Raw genomic sequence first — 24,293 nt, 5'->3', positions numbered from 1 at the left:
CTCTCCAAGCCCCATCTGATGACACTATTGGGAACCCGCATGAGAGCAGCCGGCCTGCAGGGCAATTACACACTAATGTTGATGTCACCAGGCTTGGGGTTACTCTTGTTGTCCATACAGAACCAATCAGCGACTAGATGGATGACCAGAGAAAGCACAGGCATCCTCAAGTGAAGACTACAGCATGTCACAACTGTCAGAAGCATGACACAACAGTCAGAAACATGTCACAATCGTCAGAACATGACAGCAGAACATTTTGAGATATGTCACATCAAAATGACCTTGATGGACACTGGTTTGGGAAAACACTATTTTGTGTTTTGTTTCTTTTTTTGTTTGAGACAGGTTCTCTCTGTGTAGCCCTGGCTGTCCTGGAACTCACTCTGTAGACCAGACTGGCCTAGATCTCACAGAGATCTATCTGCCCATGTCTCCCAGGTACTGGAACTAAAGGTGTGCACTGTCATGTCCTGCTAACCTGAGAAACACCAGTGAAAGGGTTGAGGTGATATTGCTCACTGGAAATTGTGATGGTTTGCCTTAGACAGAGAAGGGAGGCCCACACAGGTAAAGAGAATCATCAAAGAAACAGACTGCAGACAACACCTGTGTGCTAAATTCCTTTCCTAGCTACAGGGTCAGAGTGTGGGCTAAGTGGCTTTATCCATGTAACTACCTGTCAGCTAGTCAGATGAAGCCAGTGCCTCACCAGATAGCCCTGCTCTGTTCTGTTTGTGCACCTTGCCACCCTCCACTGGACCCTGTCTTAAACTGCAGACTCCCAAAGAGGCAATCAGGCTATCTGTTATCCTCAAGCCTAGTCTAAGCTGCCTTTTCTCAATGACAACACCTACAGCAACACTTAGGTCTCCAGTGTAAAAATGTCTGCTCAGTAGAAACCTTAACTTAGAACCAAGATGTCTGGGGATAGAGGTCTCAGCTGCCATAGGTCCTGGGGAGGGAACCGGTATTAAGAATTCTCTGGCTTCATGACATTGATTTCAATTCCTTTTCTCTGTATGAGGCAAACGATATGACCTGAAGTCTGATTCTGTTTTTGAAACAATACAGTGTAGAAGGTTAGTGTTCACCCTGTCAAAAGCTGGAGTGCTCCACTGCTCCACTTCAGTCTTCAAACATCATTTAGGGCCTCTGCCACAGCTTCCTGACGAAGCCTCTAAAGCTAGGACCACTCTGAGAGTTGAGAAAGTTTTGTCTAATTATCTCCTTTCCGACTTTGAACTGGCCAACCACGTATCTTCTCCTGGTTTTATCAAAGCGGTTGCCAGCACAAAAGCACATCCAAATTTAAGCAGGCTTTAGTTAGCAGACTTAAAATTGATCATGCATTTTAGTTTCAGTAACTTGCAATTTCTATACCCTTTGATAATTCACTTTAAAGAGCAAACTGTCTTTAATGACAAGGCTTAAAAGAGGCGACCTTTCTGAACAAAATATGAAAGCTCAGAAGACAGAGTTCTTTTGAGGAAACTGAATTCAAATGACCTTGTGTTCTGAAACTTTTCTCGCAGCATTTTTGATGTTTTACCTTTCCGTTCACCCTTAGACAGAGAGCACAGGCGCCGCTGCCTTTCCTGGCTGGTGATGCACTTCAATGAGGATGCTGTTAATTGTTAATTCAAATTCCCAGTTCCTTCTTTCTGCACTTTTCTCCACAGACTCCTTTAATGAGGTTGCTCGCCAGTTTCTGAAGACTCACTGTTACTATACGGCATTTACAGAATGAGCTCAGCTTATGAGCCATCCCCTTCTGGCCACCTTGCCGCCAATGCTTTTGTGCAGTCTATGAAGCAAGCCTGTCCTCTGTTACCTCTGTCTTAGACTCCCTCTTTCTCCACTGTCTCCCTTGATGGCTGCCCTCTGTGGAGTTCTTTGGTGAACTGGGAGGTTGCAGAATCAGGGTCAGACTCCCACAAGGTCTCACTGCTGGGGAACTAGAAACCCACTGACAGACACTATGATCCATGCAGGGTGACTGAACTGCCAGCTGCCCTGTAGCTTCCCTGACTCCTGCAGAATAGCTAGCATTCACACCCAGCCATGGCGCCTCGGAATCAGATCTTCCCTTCTCTGGGAGTTCCAATGGCCTCATCAGCCACCACCTGCTGACAAGGACCAGGAAGGGCACAGGTGAGGGCCCAAGCATGGCGGCCAACAATGATACCCGGCGATGTAACTAAACTAGGCACTCATGTTGAACAATTGAAAGGATGAACTCTTAGATGATTTTATAATGAGCTGCAGTGTTTATCATTTACCTACTGAGCAGCCGCTTGCTGTCTCAGTAGTCACCTATATGCTCAGTGATCAGCTCAGTGAGGAATTTCAAACATGCCAAAAGTCATTCTCTTTATCAGAGAATGTTCACAAAACCATGAGTGTCAGTTCCCTGGGCCCATCACATCCAATCAAAAGTGATGCCCCAGACATGCTCGGCGCACAGCATGGGAAATGGGATCTGGGCAATGGCAGAGGTTCACCAGTGTATGTAACTTCATAACCCTGAAATAAGGAAAAGAAAGACCAGCAGGCGAGTTCCCACAACTCCTACTGATATTTGCTCATTGAAAACAAATATTCTTGGGTGGGAGTTCCAATCCTGGCAAGCAAAACAACTCAGAAAGTATTTTCATTTCATGCCACTAATAACCTCGGAATCGTCTGACCTCAACGGGCTTGTCATGGTCCCCACAGAAGCACAGAGGGAGCATACAGCCTTCTTTGTCCCAAGTGTTAGGTCACTACTTGAGTATCAGCTGTCCTCATTGGTTAGGAGGCTTTAATAGCAGCTGCTATGATTTTGCTCAATGTGAATATTCCTGATGCCCGTGTGGTCATTCACAGGACACAAATGTATACTCCTGGAGGAGGTGTTAGGGGAGGAGGACATCTGGGAGGCACCAGGAGACTGGTGCTTCCAGGAAGACAGCTGAGTGCAAGATGCCAGCCTCCTACTGATGGCTTTGGAAGTAAAACCTGGGTTTTCCTATCTTCCTCATGTCTCAGACAAGGTAACAAGAAGGGACAACTAATCCCTGGACAGCAAGCAATGGGCAACTTTGGGCATGGGAGAGAGAAAAGAACATTGAATAAACATAAATTCTCTCCCTTGTCCTTGTACAGTAAAGCAGATGACTGCAGCCCCACTCCTCCCACTCCCCGCATTTTTAGAGTGTCTCAAAAGGCCCATGGAATCCCCCAGGTTCACTCAAACAAAACCACAGCATCTTTGCAACCGCAACTGAGAATTTCCTTGGCAAATCAGGGCAGGACTTGATGTGCGAAAGCAACCCAGGCTCAAACACCATTCATAAGAGCAAGCACATTGCAGACAAACAAGAGCAAGGGACAGGCGTGGCTGCTGGCCCATAGGCTGTGTCCTCAACATGTAGCCAACTGCTGCTAGGCTCAAGGATCATAGACAGAAGTGACAATCAAAGCACCATAAAGGAGACATCAAGAAGGCAACAGGAAAGCAGAGCTGCCTGCAGGTTATCCCACCCCACCCCTGCAGACTGGAGACCCACACGACAAGCAGGACCAGTCATCTGATGCTGGACAGCCCTTTCATGACAAAATTATGAATTGATCTTTGACATGGCATGAGGTATTCTCCTCCAAAGCAGAAATTGATATAATCAGTATTTGTTGCGGGGGGGGAGGGGGGCAGGAATACCATGTATATGCCATACTTAGCAGATGAGGTGAGATAAAATGTGGAAAGAAAACAGAATAGTATAAAAATGACATTTTAATATCTGAACAATGAACATGGGAATAACATGAACAGGTTAAGCATTTTGATATGATACTACAATCGTGATTCTTATCATCCACAACTTATAAGACCGTTGCAAAGCATCACCAAGGCACACCACAAGCAGACATCTCTCAACATATGCAAATTTCAGCGTGTGCTGCAGTACAAACATGGAGTCAGCAAGGAGATGGGAAAACAGAACTTAGGGAGACACAAAGAAAGCCAATCAGGGTGTGGATGATGCATGCCTTTATGATCTTAATTACACTCACACATTTAAAGAAACCCATTGATCTCACAGCTTACAATACCCAGATCTTCAAACCTGCTGGATGAAGCCCTCAGTGCAGCCCCGATGAGATTCATGTATCACATTCAACCACGCATGTAGTTACCTGGAAATCAAAAATCCACGTTAGGGTTTTTAGTCAATTGTAAAATGTGTTACAATTCTGAAGGAGTTGGAGGTTCAAAAGGGTATTTGCTATCAAAATTTCATCACGTATGCCTATAAGCAACTGATCTTATCACCATCAGGCACACAGAATCTTTTGAAAAGTAAATGATTCACAAGCTCATTCCTTTTATTGTGATGCCAAGTGGGCAGCCCGGTCTGTGACTGCACTTAAAAGCAAAGCTGCCTGACGGAACTGGACCATCAGTAAACAGCACCTCGGTTGGTGATATCACTGGGAACCTTTAGGGAGGTCTCCTGCATCTCACAGCTCTGCACACTGGGCCACTCCATCTCTGTGAATAGTTAACATCATAAAGCCATCGACTTATTCTGGTCAGGAGGACAGTGCCAAACCCCTGGGGATAAGGGACTTTGAAGATGTGAGCCATCACAGAGAATTGCGTCATGCCACAGTCTTAAAAGGAAGATGATGTCTCCTTTAGTCCTCAGTTGGGCTTCAAGACTACACCTTGCCCGACTGCCCAGGTGAGGTCCCCACCTACTTGCCACACCCAGAAATTCCCGAATCTTGTTCTGATGAATCTAAGCCCGGTGATTAAAGAGGTGGGTGACTTCTCAAAGACAAGCTGTTCATTAAAAATGTCTTCCTTTCAAGATTTATCTTGTGTCTAGACATCTCAGTGAAGACTTGCAGGTCAAGGTCAAGGACTCCAGGGGTACACAGCACATTAACCGGAAGGCGTGTCATGCGCCGCTCATACCTTCTGCTTTGGTAGGTGGTCAGTTCTTCTTGAAGGATAGATGCCCTCTTTTGCAGAAAGTTGACCTAGAAAGACATCTTATATGAGTGTTCATCAACACTGCACACACAATGTTAGGATTTTACTTAAACTCAGACATCCCTGGGATAACACTTGGAGGAAGTGAATATTAATGATGGATTTTCCTACATCTGGTCACATCCTGTCCCTATGGAAAATCCACCCAAGGCCACAGAGCCAATTTCAAGCTGTGTCCTAGAGGTCATCTTGATTGGGTGCCATGCTGTCTCTGGCTACCTCTCTCCTCATGACCTTCCACCACTGCCACCTTGTACCATGTCACTCACACTGTCACCCTTTGGCTTGGGCCATTTCTCACTTTGGAACACTCAATTGAAGTCTCTTTGTCCTCCATTGCTGGCTCAAAAGTCAGCTGTCTCATTGCTTCCCAAGGGCTCCCAGTGACCCTGCTGTGTCCTAGGCCAGCGCACCATCCTCTGCACCCAATGCCCTAGACTTTCCTCACTCAGCCTTGTGGTTATGTTTTCATGGCCATTCCCAAACCCTATGAGCTTTTCAGGAGCTGGACGACTCTGTCTATCTCCCAGTCCCCAGTTTCTTTTACAGGGCTGGGCATGTAGCTGGTATGCACTGGCTGTTTAATGAGCGAATGAATGAGTGAGTGAAAAGAAAATTACTGCTTTCTGGAAACCTCAAATCCATCCCGGGGATTCCCTGAGGTTAGACACAGGGTTTGCGAGTGGAAAGAGCCTGAGCTTCTCCTGGACTTAAGCCAACTTGACTTCCATCCCTGGCTTGGTCTCTAAGGCCCTAGGAAGGTTACTCAGCTCTTGCTGTGTCATCTGTGAAACGGGGTTCATGACAGTTGCTTCCCAGGGTTAGGAGTGGTGAGCTATGCCTCATAGCACATGCCCAGTACAGACTTCACAGTAGGTGCCACCATGGAGTGGAGGGCTGGGGGACAGAGCTGTTGCCAGGAATGGTTTCCTAGTGAGGTCATTATGGTACATGTGACTGCTCTGTGGTATAAATGTCTATGGGATCAATGACACCTATAGATCAGGCATCGATTCAAAACACCTTATCCAACCACATAAAAACAGTTTGGGGACAGCTTAGCTATGGTTCAATGTAATAAAGAATCAGCGGCATTTGATCTGCTCAGAATTGTTTACTCTTGGTTCTTTGGTCTGAGCTGAAACCATGGCAACGGCTGGTTCTGAGGCATAGTTATGCAAGAGTACAGCTGGTAGAACCCAAAACGTGCTTGAAAGAGAGGCCGGCACAGCCTGCTCAAGTGGACGTGTACCCACAGCAGTCCCTAGGCTGGCTTAGAATGGCGACCTGCTCTTCATGTTATCCAAGTGCTCAAATGACCCACAGGACAATTGATAATTTTGACAGATGCAAGGATCATACTTCTTTAACCTCCTTCCCCCACCCTGCATTGCAATCAATTGGAATTCCAACAATTTTCAAAAACACAGGCACCTGTGCTTTCAAACTAAATCTGCTCACTCTAAGGCCCAACTCCTCTGTGCAGCTGCCAACTTTGAGGCCCCGGTGCAGCTGGCAGCTCGCTTGATCATGTGCTCTCTCTCCTCTCTCTCTCCCTCCCTCCCTCCCTCCTTCCCTCCCTCCCTCCCCCTCCCCCTCCCCCTCCCTCTCCCTCTCCCTTTCCCTCTCCCTCTCTCTCTCTCTTTCTCTCTTTGGGTCAACATACAGTTCCAGGAGCTTGAAGCAGCTTTTATTACAGTGAAATGATACGAACGATAACAGAAGCCATGCAGGTGGGTATTGGATTTCTCCCCTCCCCCACACCCCCAAACTAAGACTCTGCTCTGAGGGTGTCTGAAGCTGATGGGCAGACCACACCTCAGCGCTGCCCTTGCTGCACTCTACCCCATCCTTTGTTTTCATATGCAGAGACAAGCATAGCAGAGCCTAGGAGCAACCTCAGAAGGACTGGTGGAAAGGGCTTTTCACTGCAGCCTCTTACTGAGGGAGGTGGAGAAGAATCAGCTCAAATTTGCTTCAGGTTGGCATAATGGCTCAAGCCTGGGGAGGCTGAGGCAGGTTTGACAGGACCTGGAACCAGCCTGTGTTTCCTCATAATTTTTAGGTCAGTCTGCTCAAACAAATTTCACAGTCTTTTTCTCTTTCCCCTGTCCCCTTACTATATAGCTGTGGCTGGCCAGAAACTTGCTATGTAGACCAATCTAGCTTTGAACTCACAGAGATCCACCTGCCTCTGTCTTCCTACTGCTCGGATTAAAGGTGTGCCCCATCATGCTTGGCTCCATACAGTCATTTTACATATTGTAAACACTCAATGTGAGCATTACAAAACTACATTGGTTATTTTATTATTTAATGAGCAGCTGTTATGTACCAGGCATGGTTCTTAGCATTCAGAGTGCAGAACTCCTTCCCAGTGGAACCATTTACATGAATTTGAATATCTGAAGTTTCCCTGTGTGTTGGAAATGGGACTTTGAGATTCCTTATGTAGGAATTGTAAACTCGTAGATATTCAGATGTGGTGGCACACATCTTTAATCCCAGCGCTAGGAAGGCAGAGGCAGACATATCTTTGTGAGTCTGAGGTCAGTCTGGTCAACATAGTGAGCTAGAATAGTTAGAGCTATGTAGAGAGATTTTATAAACAAATAAACAAAAGCCACCCTCCAAATAACAAACACCTGCCAACGCACAAAAATACATAAAATACTTACTACATGGTGGGGCACACCTTGTTTTTTTGAAAAATAATACTTTAAAAAAAGATTTATATATTTATTATTGTACACTGTAGCTGTCTTCAGACACACCAGAAGAGGGCATCGGATCCCATTACAGATGGTTGTGAGCCACCATGTGGTTGCTGGAAATTGAACTCAGGACCTCTGGAAGAGCAGTTAGTGCTCTTAACCACTGAGCCATCTCTCTAGCCCAGGGCACATCTTTAGTCTCAGTGCTGAGGAGGCAAAGGGAGTTCAAGGCCAGCCTGGTCTACAGAGTGAGTTCCAGGCCAGCCAGGGCTACAGAGTAAAACCCCCATCACCAAAAACAGAAGCAAAACCTCTTAAAACAATGCTCGGTACAGATGCAGGTTGAGTACTTCATTGGTTTGTTTTGAGAAAGGATTTTCCTATGTAGTCAAGGATGGCCCTGAATTTGTAATCCTCCTGCCTCAGTTTCCAAGTGTTCACTTCTTACCTTACATTTTAAGAACCACATACTGTGGTAAGAAACATTAAATTTAATTGTTTGAATATCTTAATGATATTTTGCCTCGACCTTAAAATATATACCTTTGAAAACCATTTAAGACATTAGAGAAATGCTTCTAAATTAATGCTACTTTTGTCCCACTATACTTTAGCATAGCAAGGAATCAGCAATGTATCACGGAATGACATTTTGAATCCTGAACCAAGAAGAAATGGTGAAATTGCACTGGGCTGTGAATGAATCTGACCCAGTTTTAGGAGACTAACCGAACTCATGCTGGTGACGGTGAGGGTGGGGATCCCAGTGACTCCTGGTAGCAAGGCAGGATCAGGCTACTTGCAAGCTCCCTTTCAGAAGTGCCCCACCTACATCTTTGAATATTCTTCTGTTCTGGGAGTTACCTGTGACTTTAGGGAGGATATGGTGTCCTCAAGTTCTTGTCTTAGGGATGCTGGCATTAACCCTTTGAATTTTGTTTCATATTCTTGTCGTATGTACATTATCTAAAAAGGAAAAAAAATATATCTTTTATACCCCAGAAATGTCTGTTTTGAATTTAAGAAACTTTTGAAAAATATTTATTCACCCCAAACAGTTTTCTCTATTTCTTGTCAGAAAGCATGTAATAACATGACATAGAAATAAAGAACTTTATACATTGATAAGTTACCTAGTTTGAGCATGTGCTTCTGTTACATATGGTTCCTAGAATAATACTTTTTCTTTGAATTAAACTCCCTCTTCACTGAGATGGCTCACTTGCACTATTGCATCCAACCAAGAGATGCAACCAAGATTCAGTTCCCAGGGCTGACGTACTGCTGCCTATAGCTCCCGTTACTGTGCATCTGACACCCTCTTCTGGCCTCCATAGGTACCAGGCATACACATGGTGCACACACCTAGCATGGAGGCAAAACACTCATACATAAAATAAAAGTAAATCTTAAAAAAAAAAAAAGCAAACCCCGGTTAACACAATTTTTAGTATCTTGTTAAGTAAAATGCTATTCTTTTATCTCTGCTTACAGGGCATGCCACTGTGCCAACCCTGAGGCCTTTTCTGCACCAGGATGACAGGACTATACTGGTTGGGGACAACTCACAGCATGGCTTTGGTTTGACTGACATTCTCACAGATTACTGGAGGATCATATGGTGCGGAGGATGACAACACTGGAGATTCTGCAGAGCTGTGTCCCCAAGCCTCCAACATGGTGGGCTGCTGGTGGTGTGCCTATCACTGGGCATTGGTAGCTCTATCTTTATGATCTAAAGGATAAGTGAGGGTTGTGGAAGTGACACCTTTGGAAGATTTGCATGGGTATTCTATGAATGTGCATGTACAAATAGCAATGGCTTCCTACAGCTCTTTTCCTTGTAGCATAAGGCGTAACAATTACTTTAAAGATTGACTATATGCATTATGTGTGAGTTAACATAATCTAAGCTGAACTGCAGTTTATTATATCCAAGTTCATCAAACAACTGGAAATGAAGAAAAGCACTAGGGAATGCATATAACTGAATTCAGGTGGGCAGGGCAGGCCTACAGATGTGCTGGGATTAATTTAAAATCACTGTCCTGTAAATCCTAATTCTTCTTCCACTAAACTGAATTAAGGAAGAAATGTGTTAGAGTGATTATTTTTGTTACCTACTTAAATCCCATGGCAACTGTGCTAGAGCAAAGCTTTTTAACCTATGGCTGGTGCTCCCAGATGAGAGTGTGGAAAACAAACAAACAAACCAACCAAAATGTGGCAACAGTAAAATTAAAATCAAGCACTCTGAGGTGTTTTGGGTAGCACTTGCCTGTGTTCCATCTTTTGACTTTCTGCAGCCCTGGTTCTAAACACAGAACAGACACTGCACGTCACTGTAGCATCTCTAACAAACAGTGTCTGAGACATACTGGCTCAGAGTCAAGGTTGTCCTACGCAGTGTTTCACTGCACATACAGTTTTCTGCTCTTATGGAAACATAATGGTTTAATTACAGAAAACAAAGACTTTTAGTATTTTACTATTGTCTTAGGTTAGTATCTTTAAAAACATTATTTTTAAAAATATATTTTAAAGGTTAATTTTTATTTATGTGTGTGTGTCTGTGTGAGTATACACCACTTTTATGTGGTACCCGTGAAGGCCAGAAGACGACACTGGACACCTGGGGTTGGGGTTGCAGATGGATTGGAGCTGCACAGCACGGAATCTGAAAACTGAACTCAGGACATCTGGGAGAGTATCAGTGATTTTAACCACTAAAACATCTCTCTAACCACACAGATTCTTTCTTCATGTGTAAGTGTGGTGGGTGCATGCTATGCTTAATATGTAGAGTCAGAGGACAGCTTTGCAGAGTTGATTCTCTTCTTTCATCTTTATTTGGACTCCAGAGACTGCCATGGTAACTGCTGTTAGCCTTTACCTGCTAAGCCGTGTTGTCTGCCTGGACTTTATACTTTAAATTGTCTTGTGTTAGAATGTTTGATCTTAAAAACTGTTGAGTTGACTTTCATAAAAATTCATTAACAATTTTTGTCTTAGGATTAAAATGGAACTTCCAGCAATTTCTGATATGGTGATAAATATACAATCAATCATTTTTTTACCGTGTATTTATTCAAAGGAGAATTCTCATTATTGACTATTATAAAGTCAAAAAAATTGATAGACTTTGAAAAACACTGAGGATTTTCTACATCATTCTGTATCAAATATTTAGCAAAGATTTAACTATGTAAAATCTTTTTATTCTGTAAAAGTAAATAATCACATCTATTTCATTTGTATATAAAACTGCTTTTGTCTTTAGTAAGTGGTAAAATTACATGTATATCAAAGACTGTTTTAAAGTAAATTTATTTTTGATTTAATATTGGTAAATTTTAAATTTGCGTATCTATTTTATATATCTATATAACTAGGGCTCTTAACCACTGAACCATCTCTCTAACCCCCGTATGTTTCTTGAGGAAAATAGAGCACCTTAGGAAGCCTTGACAAACAAAGAGTGATGAAGGCCGACAAAGACTGGTTTGGGGAATGGATATCTGGAGAGCCATGGCTTCCTGCACACCTGGAATTGAGCTAGAACAGTCTGATGTAGAATAGGACCTGTTTCCTGCTGCTGCCCCCTTTGCTGTTCCTTGGGATACTGGCCACAAAGAACAAAGTAAACTAGGCTAATGCCACTTTTATGTGGTTTAATCTTTAGAACCTGCTCTCTGGTAATTTGGTAGAGCAAAGCAGCACACTGGACAGGAGTTCTTGGCTTGGCCAGCTACCACTGGACCACCAAGGCAATGCTCTGGAAAGAATAAGCTCTACTGGCCAGTGACTGGAAGGAAGCTGCTGCTTATCCAGTGCTGTGGAGGTAGGCAGTGCCTTCTTCATTCTTTTCCCTGGTAGTGTAGTGGCCTTTTAACTAAGTTTTCATACAGCCTGCTATCTTGCACTGCCGGCTGGTGACTTCTTTCATCTGTTTGTAACCTATCTCTTCTCTCGCCCAGCTAAGCTGTGAATGAGACATACCGCCACATCTGACCCAGGATGTGTTCTAGTTTCATTTATGTTGTGATAAGAATCTCTGATCCTACAAATAAATAATCAAACAACAAACTAAAACCAAGTTAAAAAAAAAAGTCCAACAATTCAGGGTAGAAAGGACATATCTTAGCTCACAGCTCCAGGATATAGTCCAGTACGGGGGAAGTCAGGGTTGCAGGAATTTAAAAAACAAATAGCCAGTTACAACACATCCATAGGCAAGAGAAAAGACTGCAAGCATGTTTTCTTGCTTACTTGTGCTCAGCCCACTTTTTCCACTCTCATACGGATCAAGTAGGGAATGGTGCCACCCATAGTGGGCTGGTCCTTTCCATATCAGTCAACCTGATTAAGACAGTCTTCCAGAGACACGCCCAACAGGCCAACCTGACCAAGGTGATCCTTCACTGAGACTCTGCTCTCAGATGATTCCAAGTTGTGTCACATTTAGAATGAAAGCTAAATACTTCAATATATTTGGTGTGAAGTAATGATGGGAGATAAACATCACCTATAGGACAACCATGAGACATTAAGTGCTGCTACACCACTCTCTTCTTTCTGCCTCCTGACACTTCTTCCAGTGTTGATTATGGGATAAACTAGCCTTACAATAGATTAAGAAGCAAGAGAAGGTAGAACTGATCTAATCCAAGGGCTTGATGAACATATAGCTCTTTGACAAAAGGGTAAAATTGGCACATGTAACTCATACAGTATGGGCTAGTGGGATGGCTCAGTGGATCAAGATGTTTGCCGCCAAGTCTGGTGACCTGAGTTTTTTCCCATGACCCCATATGGCAGAGAGAACAGATTCCTGGAAAACTGTCCTCTAATCTCCACATGAATGGTATGGTATGCTCTGTCCATGCCAATAAATAAAATTTATAAATGATTAAAATCATTAGTATAGGATCCTATTGCACCAATGAATATCTGAATATCTAAGCACCGAAACATTGGAATGCTGATTTGTTTTACAACTCTGGAAGGGGGTGTCCAGGGCTGTCAGGCCGTTTCTGACTAACCCTCCACTCCCAGCAGTCTCAAAAAGCAACATGTGCAATCATCTGTTCTTCCACATTTCTTAACCACATCACATCTAGTGAGAACCTAGCTTCCTTGGTCACTGTGAGACTCATTCACCTTTCCACTTGCCTTCCTCTGACTTCCTCTATCAAAGTCCATTTGGAAACCCAGAGCACCATAAGCAGCAATGGCATGGTGAAACCTGGCTGCACCGCAGCAGCCTGGCCTTCCCTCCAAGGCATGGCACCAGCAAGAATTTGTTATCTTTATAAAGGACTATGGAGACAGGGTATCTCCAGCTGGAGTTTACTGTTAACACTGAAACTCAGAGAGGAGAAAGGAGATGCAGGACTCCAGTGACAATTTTTTTTTTAATCTCTCTGTCTCCACTGGTACCATCTTAGTCTGGAATGTATGCATCTTACGCTGCAATATTTAGGTTTGCTTTTCAAGTAGGATCAAACTTCAAGTCTTCTCTGTTATCAGAAGGCCTTGTGCCCTGAGGCCCTGCCCACCTCCCACTAGTACCCCACAAGCCAATGGGGCGGCTCTTTTGTTTCCATTCCTTCAGCTGGTCAAGTGCCCTGTGCTTTTACTCAACACAGGGCCTTTATAATTCTTCTTCCTTTTTGTTTTCTATCTTTAGTTCAAAAACAATGAATGAACTAGTGTGTGTGTGCTTGCATGCAGGTGCCATAGCACACAGGTGGAGTTCAGAGGATATCTCTCTCTTTCCACCCTTGTTGAGGCGGTCAGTATTGTTCTTTCTGCTCTTGTGCTGTCCAAGGCTTGCTTGTCTATAACTGGGGGATTCTGTCTCTGCCTCCCTTCTTGAAGTCGGCGTTCTGTGGGTACAGATGTGGACCAATGCATTAGCATTGAACTCTGGTCATCAGGCTTGTGCTGCTAGTACATTTACTCACTGAGCCCTCTCTGTAGCTCCAGACTCTCTCTTACTTTGTGGAAGTTTACCACTGCATCCATTCACACCTCTGGATCCTGAGGCTTCCTGTTCTAGGTTAATGACAAGGAAGCTAGTTGTTGGGGCTGGAAGTCAAAGATCAGAGGCTGCATGGCCTAGTGCCTGGAGAGGGTCTCCTTGGTGATGTCCATGTGTGTCTTTCTGATGCTTTTAGTCACTGTGGACTGATTTGCTCCTGAATCTGTCCTTGGCTTATCAGAAGGCTATAAAGCAAATGGAAAGTGACTGGGATGGGGATCATAGTAGGAGTAGAAGAAGAAGAGAAGAGGAGGAGAGTTAGGTTCACAATATATACCGTGTTTTTAAAGAGGGGGGCATGGGTGAGCACTGTGGTGGGTGGGGCTTCTCGGGGATTTTGAAGGGCAGGTCTGAGGACATAGACAGGAGCAGGGCACAGGAGGGGAGATTAGCTACCTGCTATGGGGATAATGTAAACAGAAATGCAGAGGGTTTTGCCTTTGTATAGCAAAAAAGTTTCTGCATTGACACTTTAGAGGAGTGAGAATTTAGAACTTACATGTCTGACTTTCTGGTTTGAAGAATAAAAATGAAAGAAAACAGTGTAAAAGATGATGCAGAAAAAAAATCTGCAGTGCAGTGGAGAAAATTCAATGCCTTCTAAGAAATGTCATCATTACCAGGGTTAAGGTGTGCTGTGTTGCCACAGCAACTGCCAAGGAAGATCCATTTTAGGAAGGGTGCTTGCTCTCTTTGCAGCACAGCTCAAATGGTTTGAATCTCAAATATAAAGTGAAAACGTAAAAGAACCATAATTTTAACAGCCTTTAAATATTCATTCCCTGCTCTTTCTTCAGTATGACTTCTCTTGGCTCTTTGTTTTAAAGGATGTCTCACTCCCTACCTAAGAGTGCAGCTTGCTGGAGGTCCTCCCTTGCCTGCACAGATGGACTAGTTCCCAGCAGGAGGAAGGAAAGTGGTTCCTGTTTAGGACAGATAGCCCGCAGCCCTGCAGACAAGCCAGAATCTGGAGAGCTAAATAACTGCTAACCTCAATACTTAAAAGGCAGCATAGAATAGTTTTTGGGAAATGGTGACTTTATCAGTGTTCTGGTCCTATGGAAAGAGTGGTGGCTTCAAAGTAACAGAACCATTTGGACCTAGTGCTTTGATTACTGCTAAATGCTCTAAGTCAAATGATTCTCTAACATTAAAAAGGAAGTTGCCGGGCAGTGGTGGCACATGCCTTTAATCCCAGCACTTGGATTTCTGAGTTTGAGGCCAGCTTGGTCTAGAATGAGTTCCAGGACAGCCAGGGCTACACAGAAAAATCCTGTCTTGAAAAACAAACAAACAAACAAACAAACAAACAAACAAAGGAAATAGAGTCCTGTTGAGGCTGCTTAGAATGATAACACTCTTAGGAAAAATGTGAGAGTGGCAAGATGCTCAAAGAGAAAATGACTAGTAACTACCCAAGCGTGCTCATGAGCCAAAGATTCAAACACATAATAAACACTGAGGTTGTAAAATATTACACATGAATACTAGAATTTGAGGCAGTTGCATATAAGCTATATACTTGGCGGCATCACCGAGTGCTTGTGCATGGCATGTGTGGCATGGGAAGCTGCTGGCAGCATCTCACCTGGTGAGCAATAGGGACACATTATGTCGCTGTATGCTAGTCAGTCCTCTAGTAGCTGGAATTCATCCTTCCTCTTCTCTGTCCCACCCAAGGTTGTACTGAAGAGTGTGACAGGATCTACGTCAATCAAGATGTCACAAAGGACTGATTAAAGCTTGGGCACATGATCCTGGCACCCAGACTCATGAACAGCACAAGGCATTGGCTCTCTGATCTCATCCACCAGTCTTTTCCCCAGGGGATGTTGGTAGTGTTGCTGCTATCTTGCTATAGTGGAGTGAAAAACAGACCAGCAGTAAAGCTACTCCAGGGGAGAATGAGCAGGAACGGGAGCGAGAGCCTGGGCCCTTACAGACTGTTCCTGAAGTTAGCAGGTTTTCTAGATACTCTAATTTTTGTCAGATGTGATCACAATAGTCTAGTCAAAACAATGCAGAACAAGCAAAATATTAACTTGTATGATGCATGTTGCATTCATTAGATCAAAGGTCTGTGAACCTCAGGTTGTGAGTTTCCCAGTGTGGTACTGCATGCCTGTCATTGCAGCTTCTAGAGGTTAAGACAGGATCACTAAGTCTTTGAGGTCATCCAGGGCTATAGAGAGAGAGACCTTACTTAACTAATACGCAAAAGTCAAAAACTCAAACAAACCAATTAGAACTGAAACCAAAACAAAACTTCAGTCTGCAGACCAAGTTGGCTACCTGCCAGTTTTGTAAATAAAGTTTTACTGGAACATAGGCTGTTTCTGAGCGACCGTGGCAGAATTTAATAGTCATGGCAGGGCCCCTATGGCTCCTAAGCCCCAAAATATTTGCAACTTGGCTCTTTATACAAAGTTGGCTACTCCCTAAACTGTATGAATTATCAGTGGCACAGGGTAGAGGTTGTGTTAATTTTGCTGATGGCTGAAGCCCCAAGGCTTAGCATGGTGCCTGGCATATGGTGGCAACTCAATAAATATTTGCTGCTGAATGAATTCAAACCTCAGTTCCCACAACTGCTGGTGTTAAGTCAGTCTTTATCTTAAAATGACAGGATCCTCAGAAAGTCTAGAGTAAATTAATCACAAAAGCTTTCCCTAAATACAAAGAGTAGATTCTTTCATCATGGAATTGCAGTTCTTAATCAGCACAGTGGCTATTAATAAGTAGGCCAGCTTCAAAGCTGAGAAAGTTGGAGGCAAACACCCAGGCCTACAGAGTGCTGAGATCAAAAGGGATCTTGGAGATTCACGGGAAGGGAAGGCGGGAGCTGGTTTCATCCACACTGCTTCCTTCCACCCAGCCTTGCCTTCACTACTCTCAGACTGTCTACAGAGGGATGGCAAGAAATGACCCAGGCCTCTTTCTTCTGAAACAAAATGCCAGAGCTTTTCTGCCTAGAACTCTCCCTTTCTCTTCTCATTTCTCATGTTTCTCTTCCGAATAATATCACTCTCAATATTTCTTCTTTGCCTAGGTTGGCATGTCCTGCAAGCACTTCCCTCCCTCTTTGAAAGTCTGGCTTGGGTCTTAAAGACCCTGGCTATGCACAGGAGTTCTATCAGCAGAGGAAATGAGACGGGATGATGCATGGAGGCTGGGAGGTAGACACTGAAGGGCTTGTGTACCTGGAGAGTCAGGTCTTCATGAGCTGGAGGTCAGTGATCTCTCAATTTTATAAAGCATGGCTCAGAAAAGGCTTGGGAAAAATAAAGTTTGGAGGGACACGGCGACTTTTACTTCTATTTACAGGGTTTGAACTTAAGAGAGTGCTAGTTCTATTTGGTCAAGACTAGACTTCTTGTTAAGGTAGTTCCTATTACGTCACACCTAAAAGTAAATGGAGGGTAGATGAAGGATAATTTCTCAAGTTCATAAATGACTTTTAGTAAAGGACCACAGAAGACTTGCAGGCTGAAGGTGGTATTCAGTGTGGCTGAGAAGAGCTTGGAATTTTATTGGATTCTTGGGCACTGAAGTAAGGTTAGAACACTTGGCATATAGTAAATGTGCAAGAGGGAAAATGGCTGAACAAAATCATGGTTGAGTAAGTATGTGGGGTCTTGGAATTGTGATGGGCGGTAAAAGTCATGCCAACAGGGTTAGATTTAATAAAGCAGGAGAAAGTTCAGAAAGTGAAGGAAAACTACATTCACAAATATTTGATACATGCCAGATAATATAGGAAGTACATGGCATATACTCTTTCCCATATTGTAAAAAAAATACTTGAAATCTTTCCATAAAATCTGATAGATAAGATGTCATTACAGTCAACAAAGAAATGGCTCACAGTGGTAGCTAACTGCTACTAGGACAGGAGAGACTGGATATCTAATCCCACACTGTCCCTTGTAACTGGGAAAGAGGGAGGGGAAAGGACGAAGCTAGAATTATAGCAAAGACATCACATGAGAAGACTAGCCTGGGATACCAGAGGTAGCTGGTACTGTGATCTAAGAAGGTGAGGTACTCACCTGAGATGTCACCTCTGAGGTCACAGAGTAGAAGCTGACAGTGGGCTTTGAGAATAGCAAGAGGGTGTGGAAGGAGAGTGTCTACACCACACCTACTATAGACAGAGGGATAAGTAGATGAAGCTGGCCTGGAAGTGGGCAGAAGAATGACTGACATATGTGGGGTTGCCTTGCTTCGTGTGATGCACCTGAAACATGGTGATGAGACAGTATGAGCGCAGGGCATGGGGAAAGCCAGAAGCAGAGGCCTAACAACTACAAGCTAGAAGAGGGAGTTGAAGTTGATAATGGAGGGGCTCTCTGAACGAGGAAGGACAACACAGGACTCCACCAAGCCATCCACATTTAGAATGGAGGAGAGAGGGGAACACAAAGAGACCAGAATGCTACAGAGGAAAGATGGGTCTTCGCATCTAGCCAGTGAAGTGCATGGCTTGGGGTCTCATAAAAGACAGGAACAGACAGGTGGCAGATGCAACTGAGAGGTCAAGAAGAAGCAAAAAACCAAAACAAAACCAAAGACAGCAAACAACAAACACAACAACAAACCCCAGAACAAAATCCTGGTGATTGTCTATCATGTGCCTGGAAAGTCATTACCACAGAAGAAACATTGATGACCTAGGGGCATATTTATTACTCAAAGAAGACCTTGGTGAGTCGTGGCACTAGAAATAAAGGGGTTTTAAGATGGGATCAGTCTCAATAAATATAGTATTTCCTGTATTGAAGCAAAACTTAAAAGCTCCACGTCTAAATGCTACCAACTTTCATTAAGAATACTTGATTTAGTCAGAGATTTTTTTTGACCTGGTTTAAAAGCATTTTTCAAGGGGCAATCTATGACTGCTCTTTCTTTTCTGCATATTTAAATTCTTGAAAGTTATAAAGAAGTTAAACCTCTCCCTCAAATTACCAATTATCTCCTTATGTTTGAGAAGGCACGTCTTGCCAGATATGGTATCCTATACAAAACACAAAACAAGAACACAAAGGCAGCCATTGACTCGCTGATGCGCCCAGGACTTACTTAGGCAGCTCCAATGAACATGAATGAGGATTTTGTGCAGGAATTCCCCTACCTCCTCACTAAATGGAACAGAAACTCCACCAGCTCACAGCAGCAAACTTCAACATGCCATTGCAACAGTCACTGGATAAGTGCATGGGAAGTCACTTTTGCATAACAGAGGGAGGAGGATTTTTCCTGCAGCTAAAAGTTTGGGAGCACGACATTTTCCAAAAGTGCCACCTATCCTTGAAACAGACCTGATCAGGAACTCCTGAGAGGGGTGATGAAAACTCCCAAGAGGTGATATTTGCTTTGGACACAGAAGAATACGTGGACCTTCCAGATGGCTAAGGGTAGGAGAAGCTGCTGCTGCTGCGGAGAGGAAGTGTGCGAGAACAGTGCGTGGCATGTCCACGTGCTTGCTTTGCTTGGGGGTGGATGGAGGTCAGGAGTGAGCAGGTTGGGGTGATGCAGTTAGGACTCTGAGGCTCATACCCAGGCCTCCTTGTTCTGAGAAAATGGAGGAACTCATGGTTTCTGATTGGGGGTTGATGTCCTGATCCCCAGCATAGGGACAGAAACCTTACCTTGTTTTTTCTTCTTTGACTGATCTATCAGGTGTAGATCTGAACCTTCACACTCAAGTACAAACACTACAATAGTTTCCTCTAGTTCCACCTACTTCCTCTGTACACATCATCTAGAATCTGTCATCATAACCTGAGCCTACCTCCCTAGACTCATGCTTAAGTACTGATGTCTCCCACCAATGCTTGAGCAATGATGTTTCCCACTGAAGTCTCGACCACTTTTCCTAGTCTTTCCACATGTTATTCTGTGTCCTCTATGCCTTTCCTACCTCTCAAGTAGCAGGAGGACTCCCCATGCTCACGGACTGTACCCTCTATCTGATGCTCTGGTGTCAGAGCACCTCATAACTAGTACTGTTCCAATGGAGATGACTGATCTTTGTTTTCTAAGTCATAGGTAAGGTACTGCATTCTCATAGAGACATTATACTTTATCGCATCTTCCTGAAAACTCCCACGGATACAGCTATTTACTAAACAAGAAATAGGTTTATAGCAGTTACTGTTTCATCCAAAGTCACACAGGCACTAAGTACCTGAGCGGGGAACTGTAACTAGGTCTTCTTTACCCTAAAGCCTCTGCTTTTACTTGACTGTCACATAACATTGTAATGATTGATTTGCATACCCCTTTCTTCTACTAGAAATGTGAGTTCCCTAAGGGGAAGTTCTGTGTTTAACTGGAGATCAATGGTATTTAAGAAGTAAATAAGATTAAATCATTATTTCTTTGAAGTTTGAGAGAATTATATGGATTGTTTTTGCCAGCATAGAGGCATTTTGACTTTCTATAAGCTGGAGTGCACATGAAGTGGAATATCCCCCTGCATCTGCCCTCTTGAACCACCTGCTCCAGGTGAGGTGGAGTCTCTTTTAAGAGAGGATGATGTTTGTATTTTTGCAAATTAGATCAACTGGTAATGAATAGTAACTTGGCTTGGTGGACTTAGATTTAATCAGAAGTATGATAGTATAACACAAGGCCCTAGGAGCTTACTTTTAAAAGTGTAAGTGTAGATGTACCTGTAAACCTAGCCTTGGAAGGCTCTGTCTGGGTGGTCATGGGTCTGAGGTCATCCAGAGCTACACAGTCAGCTGTGGGGTATCCTGGGCCATAGAGTGGAAGCTGCCTTAAGAAACCAATGATGAATTTGAAATGTATTAATAAACATGTTGCTTTTGACTTGGATAACACCAGGGCAGCCTTAAGAGACTGCACAGGGAGAGAGTCTCAGCGTTCGACTGAGCGGGAGGCGTCATGGGTTGATCTTTTTTTCATGGTCATGTCTACCCATGTGCTCTTTCAGGAATGTCTCTGTGCATTCTTTATAAAACGGTTGCCCATATCTTTTAAAAACACATCAAACTAACAAAGGTCAAATAAAGAGCAGGAATATTTTGTTCTTTCAGTTGAAGGCATTTCTTTAATATTAAAATATGTAGTGAAATCTAGAAACAAATTTTAATGATGTCTGAATTCAGGCTACAGAGTCAACAAAGCAAAAAGCTCTCGAGGAACACTGGAGGCTAAGGCCCGTGGGAACCTCACTGGGCAGCTTTTTCTTGACTTCAATGGTGCAAAAGATTTACTATTTAAAAGTGGAGGGATTTACTATTTAAAAGTGGAGGAAGAAAAAGTTCTAAATATTGTCACTTTCCATGTTTGTCAGCCTGTGTGGCTGTCATGTGGGAACTGGTAACTTTGGATTCCATAGTGAATTAATACTTTATCTTGCACATGCATTTCAAACAACATTGGCAGCAGAAACTCTAAGATGCAGGGGTGGTGGTGGGGTGGTGGTAAGGACAGCATTTTGTCTTTCATTATAGTATACTAACTTTCTTCCACCTCAGCTTTTTGAAAATCTTTTTTGCTTTTGTTTTTTTTTTTCCTCTCCTTTCTTTTGATGAGCTAAATTATATTTCCTCTTTGCCAGAGGAAGAGTTTTAAAACTAAGGCCGGTGAGTCCAAGACCCGGAACAAAGGTGGTTTATGCAATATTTGTTATGTCCAGTGATCTTGAAATAAGAACTGTTGTATCATGAACTCAGTTTAAGCTATACTTTAAATGCCCCTTAAAGCAAAGTAAATGTTTGAAGGAACTGAAACTTTTTAGACTTTCTGAGGTTTCTTATTTAGTCTACATATAACTTGAGCTAGTTTGTGGCTCACATATGGTAGCTGTAAAAAGTGTGGGAGGAAATGAGGGGGCCAGGGTGGCTGGATCAGGATCAGGTGGGCAATGCAGCAGGTGGGGTGGGCTGGCTGGTCTCAGGCATGGAGGCCTGTGAACACATCTCGGGGCCTTGGGAATATGTTCTTAATCTATGTCATTCTAGTCCAGTTTGATTGCAGAAGCTGGTAGCTGGGTCTGGGGAGAAATGGCTAGGATGGTGGAGTTGTACATGGGAGCCCCCCCCCTCTGGAATTGGATACTGTACTTCATGACAGGATGCCCTCTTCATTTCCTTGATCAATGCTGAACATCTGGATTGAGGAGAATTAGGCTGGACTATGCATAGAAAACAAAAGGAATCCACAAACATTACACATCCAGCTCTGGGGAGACAATATAAGTAGATTAGAAATTTGGGGGAAGATAATCATTTTTGGATCAAGATCTGCTTGCAAAGTCTGCAGGAAGAGGTGACTCTTGCGGTGTGCTCCCAAAAGTGATGGTGAATTCTGGGTGAAGGAGCAGGTGTGAACTGAGGTACTGTGAGTGTGGCTAGTGAAGGCTAGCCCAGTGATGCCCAGGATCCTCAGAGTTAGTGCAGAATGAGAAGAACTTTGAAGAGCTGGTATAGGACTCAGATGCACCGGTTGGAACCCTCTGTTTCGAGCAGAGGAGTGGGATGGTGACAGCTCTGGTTTAGGAAGTCTCTCAGGTACCAGAGGCAGCTGGGAAGATACTATTTCATCTGACACAAAGGGTTTAGGGATCACAGACGGCAGTGGGGAGGAGGGAGAGGTGAACAGAACTGAGGTTATATTTTGATAAAGTAACAGAGCTAGATGATGAAATAGATGATAAAGTTTCCAGGGGACGAGGAAGTCTGGGGAGGACTCCAAAGCAGGAGCCACAGACGAACGCCACTCATTGGTTTGCTCAGCCTGCTTTCTTATACAACCCAGGGTTATCACCTTCCCAGGGTGATACCACCTACTGTTGGCCAGGCCCTCCCATATCGATCATTCAGCAAGAAAATGTCCCAGAGGTTTCCCTACAGGCCATCTGATGAAGGCATTTCCTTTTATTTTTATCTTTTATTTATTTTTTATTTTTTTGGTTTTTCAAGACAGGGTTTCTCTGTATAGCCCTGGCTGTCCTCTGTAGACCAGGCTGGCCTCAAACTCAGAAATCTGCCTGCCTCTGCCTCCCGAGTGCTGGGATTAAAGGCGTGCGCCACCACGCCCGGCATGAAGGCATTTCCTAAGCCAAGGTTTCTGTTCCTAGATAACCAGCTTGTGTCAAGTTGACAAAAGATTAGGCAGCACACCCCCTATCTTGATTTTCTTTGGCTGCTGTGATAAAATGCCACAAATGGAGGCAGATCAAACCATAAACCTGCTTCTCACAGTTCTAGAGGCTGCAAGTCCCAGGTGCTGTCCTCTTCCTGGGTCCTCAAAAGTCAGAGACAGCAAGATTCCTCTTATGTCTCTTGTTAGAAAGGCTCGAATCTCATCATGAAGGCCCCAAATGCTATAGTGGAGATTTAGAATTGTTGTTGTTGTTGTTGTTGGTGGTGGTGGTGTGTGTGTATGTCTGTGTGTTTGTGGGGTAGGGACACAAACAGGCTTGGTCTACACTATTCCCCAATCTTTCTGCTTCATTATAGGCTAGAGATACTTTGAGCCCCTTCATTGTCTTTCTCAGGCCCAGCCACACCAAGCTGCTGAGGTGATGTGTGTAAGAAGGGAGTCACTAGCAGCCTCCCTCCTGCTGCTGGAGAGCACTGGACTCCTCATGATTGCAGACTGGGTATGTCATGGCCTCAGGACTCCCATGCTACGTTGCTGCAGTCAATCAGTTTCTGTGACAGGACTTCTGCCTCCTGACTCACTACTCAGGCCCTGCTAGGGTCAGAGCACAGGGCAGGCAACTAAGAGCCTAGCACATCTGTAGGAGCTTTTGAGGAGGGGAACTTTCTCTCTTCTGCTGCTACGAATCTGGGAAAGCAGGCCCAGGGACTGAGAACAGTCATCTTTGAGAGGGATTGCTTGTAGAGGAGGAAGCAGAAGAAAGGGAAAGGAAGAGAAAAACAGAAAAGAGAAGAGAAGAAAAAAGGCAATAAAGCTAAGAAATGAAGAAAAACTGGCTCTTAGTCATAGGATTTGAACTATGGCCTTAGGCTTCCCTTGAAGCCAACAGGAATTCTCAGTTACATGAGTCAAAACTTTCTCCTTATTGTTTAAACCGGTTTGAATTTCAAGTAGTTATTTCTAATAAACTGTCTGACTGGGGCCAAAGTTCCCTGCCAAGAGCCTAGGTTTGGCACCCTATAGGCTGACCCAACCAACCCTTCAGTGTGGTACCGAGAACCACTCAGTTTAAGGCAGCTTAACCTTGATGGCTGGATCTCTAAGCCAACGCCATATCTTCAACTGCCTTGCCATTTCCATGTTGGTCTCTACCACTCAGAGCCCCTGAGGTTTGGCACTCCTGAGCTAGGTTTCCTCCAGTTGACCCTTGCTGCCCTTTATCTTGGCTCTAAACACTAAGCTCTTCTGTTGCGGGGGTCTTCTGGTCCAGTTCCAACTCTGTATTGCCTGTCATATGCTTGCTACAGAAAGGTAAAAAAAAACAAAACGAGCCAGGCGGTGGTGGCGCACACCTTTAATC

General features: G+C 43.9%; 1 protein-coding gene across 3 annotated transcripts in view; it reads right to left on the bottom strand.

The window, feature by feature from the left end:
- Positions 1-3,757: 3,757 nt before the first annotated feature.
- The window catches only part of Cep112 (centrosomal protein 112), a 412,705-nt gene continuing 392,169 nt past the window's right edge, over positions 3,758-24,293 (bottom strand). For 2 of the 3 annotated variants that reach the window (XM_021212057.1, XM_021212058.1), the window contains 3 exons: positions 8,620-8,721; positions 4,964-5,028; positions 3,758-4,179 (listed from right to left, as the gene is read on the bottom strand). In XM_021212057.1, coding sequence (XP_021067716.1) covers positions 4,176-4,179; positions 4,964-5,028; positions 8,620-8,721 — 171 coding nt within the window. In that variant the 3' untranslated portion in view covers positions 3,758-4,175. The remainder of the gene's footprint in view (positions 4,180-4,963; positions 5,029-8,619; positions 8,722-24,293) is intronic. The other variant, XM_029545985.1, reaches the window with a different exon arrangement.

The sequence above is a fragment of the Mus pahari genome, chromosome 14, assembly GCF_900095145.1.
Source record: "Mus pahari chromosome 14, PAHARI_EIJ_v1.1, whole genome shotgun sequence".
Classification (NCBI taxonomy): Eukaryota; Metazoa; Chordata; class Mammalia; order Rodentia; family Muridae; genus Mus; species Mus pahari.
The sequence above is the reverse complement of the archived record's forward strand: the minus strand, read 5'-3'. Positions and strand labels throughout refer to the sequence as shown.